At 52.6% G+C, this 7,197-nt stretch overlaps 1 protein-coding gene across 1 annotated transcript; it reads left to right on the forward strand.

Annotated features, from left to right (window-relative positions):
• Window positions 1–5,635: 5,635 nt before the first annotated feature.
• LOC124687136 (transcription factor bHLH144-like) lies at window positions 5,636–6,250 on the forward strand. The gene has a single exon (XM_047220967.1). It carries the CDS (start codon window positions 5,636–5,638, stop codon window positions 6,248–6,250), a length of 615 nt encoding a protein of 204 aa, XP_047076923.1.
• Window positions 6,251–7,197: the final 947 nt, after the last annotated feature.

Consider the following 7,197-nt stretch of genomic DNA (forward strand, 5'->3'; position numbering starts at 1 on the left):
AAGTTCGCAATCACCCCGTGGTCGAAGGGATGAAGGATGGATTATGAGAAACCGATGCGTTGCCATCGGCTCATTGAGAATCGGCTTAAAAGAAATCGGCAAAATCAAATTGGGGAAGCTTCTTCATTAATGAACAGGATTTCTTATAAAGAAAGAGCCGATTGCTCAAAGAAGGAAGAACAAAAGAAGGGTCTGTTGACCAATCTACTACTACTAGGCCTACACTAGTAGATCCTAGTCTACGGGCCATCGCTGCTGTCGTCGTCCCACCACATGCGGAGGCGTTTCGCCGGCGGGTTGTAGCCCTCGAGGGAGTTGTCGTCATCGTCTTCCTCTTCCTCTTCTTCAGAGGAGGGGCAGCCGTCCCTGGGGAACAGGTCATCCTCGCTTTCCGATTCCGGTTCCCCGTCGGCGAGGAACTGGAGATCTTCATCCCCGCTGGTCAAGGACTGGTCGTCCTCGGACCAGATGGAGGAGGCGTGGTCTTCCTGGTCCCATTCTTCTGGTGCGCGGATGTCCTCCGGCGTCTCGCGGGAGGAGGAAGACCCATAGGAGAGGCCGGAAGAGGAAGAGGAGGAAGAAGACATGGTGGCGCAGGAGGGTTTTTTGGGTGCTAATGCGAGGAGGATGAAGGAGAAGCAAACTGTTTGGAACAGTTAAATAAAAGGGGATATGGTGGAGATTCAATGCCACAGCAGTTTCCGAGGAAGTGGTGCCCAACAAAAAAAAAATTTCGCAGGCCACACGGAGAAGTGGAAGAGGCAAGGCATCGCGATGAAGGATACTGCAGCAATTCTGCTCTGCCACGACATGACCCGACGAAAGAAAAGCGTAATGATTTTGGAAATGTCATTTCCAAAACCAGGGGGCATGTGTTATCACCAGAATTTGACCGAGTCAGAGGTGGGCCGCGATCAAGATGGGCTTGAAGATTATATACGGGAGAAATACGTGAATCGGCCTTATATGCAAAGTTTGGGCTAGTTTGCCCTTGTATCTGTAACATAGTAGATTACGTGTCGGTTAGTTAGAGTTTGCCTCGTGCACGGTTGGGATTATTCCCACATTAGAAAGTCCCCCGGACTATAAATATGTATCTAGGGTTTATGGAATAAACAACAACCAACGTTCACCACAAATCAATCTCGGCGCATCGCCAACTCCTTCGTCTCGAGGGTTTATTCCGGGTAAGCACCATGCTGCCTATATCGCATCTTGCGATCTAGGCAGCACACGTTTATTCGTCCTCCATGCGTTGCTCGTACTGAAGCCTTTTTGATGGCGAGCAACGTAGTTATCTTAGATGTGTTAGGGTTAGCATTGTTCTTCGTATCATATGCTGTCGTAGTGCAACCCTTATACATCTAGCCGCCCTTACACCTATCTTAGGTGTAGGGGCGGCACCCCGCTTGATCATCGTTTGGTAGATCCGATCTGTTACGGTTGCTCCTTGTTCTTCAAGGATTAGTTTAATATCTGCAATAGTTAGGCCTTACAAAGGGTTGGAGGATCCAGCGGCGTGTAGGGTGTAGTTTGCTAGCCCTAGACAGGATGTTCCGAGGATCAACCTCGTGTTGGTTTTTAGGCCCTGTCTAGGATCGGCTTACGATCACCGTACGCGAGCGCGAGGCCCAATCGTGAGTATGATGATCCGATTATGCGGTGAAAACCCTAAATCGTCGTGGATCGCTTCAGCTTTATCTTGATCAAGCAGGACCACCATATATTCGTACACCTTGTACGAATCATGGGTGGATCGGCTCTTTGAGCCGATTCACGGGATAACTCTGAGAGCCGATCGAGGCTCGTATTTAATGTTTACGTGTATGCCATGCAGGAAACTAAGCGAGGCATCATCCAACACCTTCCCGACCGGGTATAGGTCAGGTGGCACGCCCTTGCATCAGCATCGGACGTGTGCGCAGAAGGCTTTGCGGGCCGTCGCTCAGAGGGACCAGGGCCAGCCGCAGCCCTGAGTTGTTCCCGGCTCTACGGTGTTGCCCGTCACTGCCCGCCGGTGGGTTTCTGACCGCAACACACCCCTCATGATTAGTGCTAGTGCTAAAATACTAAAACTTGACTACTCTAGATGGGAACATGTGAATGGTTGAAATTGAAACCTTGGAATGATGAAGCATTCCATTGAATGATTTGAAGTTGATGATAAACAAGAGAAGATAGTGATTTTTGATAAAACCCTGATATTGGTTTGAATGCGATACCTTTCCAATTTTTGAGTACCCCCACAATACCTGATTATGGGTAGGGCTTAAGCGGAAGTTTATAGATTTTAGTATGGGTTCCCTCCGAACACACATCATAGGGGTTATGCCGAGGCTGCCTCCGTTGTTAAGATATGATGTGAATTGAGGTGAAATTGTACGGCCAAGCCCTGTGCGGTTCCCGGGTTAACGGTTGGTTTTCACTCGGGAGGCCAAGCTCATGGGGAGAGGTGCTCATACTAGGATGTGTAAGTGAAAGGTTATGGTTGATGATCCGCGTACTGTGTTACGGTGACTCGGAGTTATTCCGACGGATGAAATCAAATGTTGTGGCACAAGTGTGCAACCTCCGCAGAGTGTAAATCTATTCGAATAGCCGTGTCCACGGTTACGGACGGTTGGAAGGGCCATACAGTTTCCGGTGTCAGATTTTTGAAAACTTTAGTAAATGTGAATGGTGACTTGGTGACTTGTTGGAACTATACCCATGTTGTGGGAATGCCACTAATGTTCCCACTTAAGTTAGTTAGCACATGATCCAAGCTTGTGAACTAAAATTTGGCTTATGCACATTAAACTAGCGCTTAGTACCTTTAGTTGGCATTTTACATTAGTATTAGTTTGCAAATACTTAAAGTACTTACGGCTTTGTTCCTGGCTATTCAAATGGCCAGAGTACGATGATGAACAGAACTATCACGAGGATGACCAGCAGGACACCTACGACAACTAGGGGTTTCTGACGTCAAATGTTGGCCTGTGGACTAGAGAGTCCATTTACTATTACGCTTCCGCTATGTATGAACTTGTGTATGTATGTTGATTGAGAGATCAACTATTTGTGTAAGATGAATCATGTGATTCAATATTGTAAGACATTATGGCTTGTAATAAATAATGACTGTGATATTCGACTATTATGCCTCGCAACAACATTATCCTGTGATTGCGATGAATGACATAATAGGCATCCGGATCTAAAAATCCGGATGTTGACAAATTACAAATGCAGCTAAATTTCTTGTGGGAAACCAAACAAAAGAATATGATTTTTTGGCCCGTTCCACCGGCCATAGCTTATGTCCGCGAAAGCTCGAAAAAAGAAAACTGCGACCTACCAATCGCGCGCCCTAGGATGCAACCTGATGATGGATCCCTTGCTGCATGCAACCAGCCTAGGCTGGCGCGAATCGCATGATGCGGGATGGAAGCGTCAGATCGACCTGCTTTTGGATGGAGGGGTGGTCAGGTGAGGGCCAGAGAGAGCGTCAGAGGATCGGATTCCCAACTTGTCCTCCAGTCGATCAACGCTCTCCAGCGGCGACGAAGCAAACGGACCACTGAGCGACCGTTTGCGTCCGTGCGGATCGAAAATGCGTCTGCATCCTGCTTCAGCGGGACGACGCATTGTGTTCGGGGCGTCCGCAACGACGCAAATATGCGGCATGTTTCCGTCTCCGTGGACGCTGCGCGGTCGCGCCTAGCGTCCCCTCGCTTCCCCTACGGGCCCGCCTGGCAGCGACCCTTGTCCTATCGGCGTCGAATTAGACCACAGCAAGCGCGCGAATGGCAACCGCCGGAGTGGCAACCGCGGCGATCAACCTGCCAACCGCCGGCATGGACCGCCGAACCGCCGCGGAAGAGCAACTGCCGGCCTCTTCGTTATACGCGCGGCCATTAATTCCCGTAGAATATAACCCCGTGTCCACTGTAATTCACGTCCAACCGCCTCCTTCTTACGCTTCTTCTTCTTCTCCAACACCGGCACACCACGAGCGACTACACCCTGCCGTCCGACTCCGAGAGCGAGGGCAAGCCACCAGGATGGCGGCATTGGTGGGAAACAGACGCCACACCAAGCGACCCGGGCTCCACGCCAAGTGGCCCTGCCTCCACGCCGAGTGAGGAGGAGGAGGACGGAGCCGGCAATGCCAGCGACGGCCAGGAGGTGGACGGAGATGCCGCTGGCAGCGACGACGAGGACGAGGAGGAGGACGAGGAGGAGGGGCAGGAGGAGGAGGAGGGGCATGAGGAGGACGAGGAGGAGGACTCCGACGCCAGGTTCGACCTGCTGGAGGCGCAGGAGGCGGCGGACGACGAGGCGGCGGCAAGGAAGGAGGCCAGGGCAAGGGCAAGGTAGCTGGTGCGGGCGGCACGTCGTCGTCGTCGTCGTCCGTTCAACGACGACACTGAGTCCGACTCCAACTCCTCCACGGACGCGTCGTCCTCCAGCTCCTATTTCGATGAGGAGGTGACAAGCAAGAGGCGCAGGAATGAGGACGACGAGGCAGGACCTTCTAACAAGAAGGCCAAAAATTAGTTTTAGTTTATATGTTTTTAAATTTTTTCTTGTTTATATGTTAAATTTGTTTGAACCTATTCGTTTGAAGTATCCGGTGAATTGTTTAGGCTATAATCTATTCGATTGGAGCAACATGACATCGTTCAGTACTACTTTTTCGCGTTTATACTTGCTCATTTAACAAAAATGAAAAGAAGGAGCAGAAAAAAACAGTTTCATGCCCAAAATACGTCGGACCGCTGGGGGTGGCCTCCAACGCTAACGAACATTTCGCCCCTCGCGGTTATTTTGGCGTCCGACAGACGACGCAAACGGATGTCCGTGTACAATTTTAGGTTTCGAAATGCGTGGCGCCGCTGGAGATGCCCTCACTGGGCATGCGGCATCTGATCTGATCTTGGCATGCCATGGCATTGGCATGGCATGGTGGCGTAGCAGCCGCTGGCGCACGGCACAGCATGAACGCACGCGGCCACCCACCTCCACTCCAGGTCTGCTTCGCGGCGCGGAAGTGAAGCTGTCTTGTCGGGTGGGCGACACGTGGGAGGCGGAAGCGGGGATGAGTGAGCTGGGTTGCCGAGGCTTTTCGGAGCAGGAGACGAGGCACGCGCAGGCACCCACCACTCCAATCGAGTGCCCACGCGCGCAACCTCATTACTTCTTCCTCCTCCTTGCTACATCTATCCATCGATTCTCTCTTCCTCTATCTCTCTGTATCTGCACCTGTATCCACTCAAAAGGAGTGCATCGGAATATAAATTAAAGACGGCACGGCGAGGACGGGGAAAGGAGAGAAAAATCCCGGCCCTTTAAAAAACCCTACGCCCCTCGTCGCCATTGCACTTGCACAGCACCCCCTATCTCTCTCAGTTCGATTTGCTTCAGCAAAGACGCTCTGCGACTGGCTTCTTCACCCTCGCAAGGATACCTGCTTCCTTCATGCCATCGCGTAAGGATACTACATGCCCTCGCGCGCGCGTGTGTGTGTGTCTTGACCTATGTCAGTGCTCAACTGTGGCCTTCCTTCGTATGTACGCACTGTCCTCGTGTGTCTGACTTCATCAGCAAGACGTATCGAAGAAACTTGTTCTAGTTCAGAGCAAGCGGCGTGATGCAGGGTGGCCACGGATACTACGGCGGCGGCTCCCCGCCTCAGGGCTACGGCTACGGTGACCATGGCCACGAGGCCGGGTACTACTCCAACATCTACCCGTCGGTGCCTGATGACCCGCTCGCCGGACAGAAGGCGCACGAGTTCACAGCGGCGCCGACGAACGAGCTCCAGTTCCAGCCATCGGAGACGTGCCCCAAGAACTACTTCATCTTCGACCAGACGTACGCCGAGAGCCGGGTCATGTTCCACCCCTCGCTGGCCCACAAGTTCGATGCCGGGAAGAGCACGTACCGGGATAAAGACTACGACGACAGCTGCTCGGTCCGGCAAAGGGAGGACACCGACGATATCGACGCGCTGCTAAGTTCCGAGGAGGACGACGTGGTGAGCACGGGGCGGACTCCAGGGTACCGAGACGGGAGCTCCCCCGACTCGTGCTCGTCCGGCAAGAAAAAGAAGGAGCGGATGAAGAAGATGGTGCGGACGCTCAAGGGCATCCTCCCCGGCGGCAACCAGATGGACACGCCGGCCGTGCTGGACGAGGCCGTCAAGTACCTCAAGTCGCTCAAGGTGGAGGTCAGGAAGCTCGGCGTGCGCGGCTCGGACAGCTAGCTAGCTGCAGGTGCATGGCATCATCGGTTCAAGCACTGCACTGATCGAGTACTGACACGGCAGCCCTACCGCATTCTGCCATCTTGACCGATGGCATCTGCATTGTCGGTGGCATAAGGCAGCTTTGCTGGCTCTCTTTTCGCAGTGCCATGATCGATCTTGGCTAAACTCTTTTTGTTCACTGACTCACTGTCCTGTGGCATCCATGCACAATAGCTAGTGGTCTGCTTCGGGTGTAGTAGTAGTGGAGCGAGATGATGGAGAGAGCAGAGCAATTCAGGGATGCTCACTTTACTTCTCCCCTTGTTGGTGGTCTAGCTAGCTAGTGCATGCTCCTCATTTTCCCTTGTAAGCCTCAGGAGCATCCTGGATAGATTCTACTCCCTCCGATTTCCATAACTCTTATCGCAGATTTGGAGCTATGTAGAAACATCTTTTTTTAGATAAAAGGCACTCAAGTGCCCAACTTTGAATTAACAAAGCCACCAACTGCGAGAACGATACGTAGTGCTGAATCCAGCTTACAGAACGACACCACACACCCACACGAACTACCAAAGAAGCTACACCCGGAAGCGTGATCAACGAACTCAGCCAAAGCGCCTACGAGACTCGGAGAAGAGCTGGAGTCTACAGTGTCGGGCCGGAGCTCACCCGAGAGCGAGCCATTTTCACGCGCGCCTCAACAAAACTCCTCCGATGCAGAAACGCCACCGGAGGCCTACCACCACCGGGGACCAACCCTCGTTGCTCACAAACCGAACAGCAGCGCCAAGGAAGCTCGACAAGGGAAGGGCACGAAGAAAGCTTTGCCGAGGATCGCCAGACGAAGAGCCAACACCAAGAGGCACCGCACCTCCGCCGCACAACCAACGGAGAGCCATACGCCATGAACTCCAAGGCAGTATCTTCAAGAAGAGCACGGCGCCAAAGCGTCGCTACCGCCC

This window comes from Lolium rigidum, chromosome 2 (assembly GCF_022539505.1).
Source record: "Lolium rigidum isolate FL_2022 chromosome 2, APGP_CSIRO_Lrig_0.1, whole genome shotgun sequence".
Classification (NCBI taxonomy): domain Eukaryota; kingdom Viridiplantae; phylum Streptophyta; class Magnoliopsida; order Poales; family Poaceae; genus Lolium; species Lolium rigidum.

Excerpts from the sequence above, each read along its gene's own strand:
- LOC124687136 (XM_047220967.1), top strand. The coding sequence starts at position 5,636 with ATGCAGGGTGGCCACGGATACTACGGCGGCGGCTCCCCGCCTCAGGGC.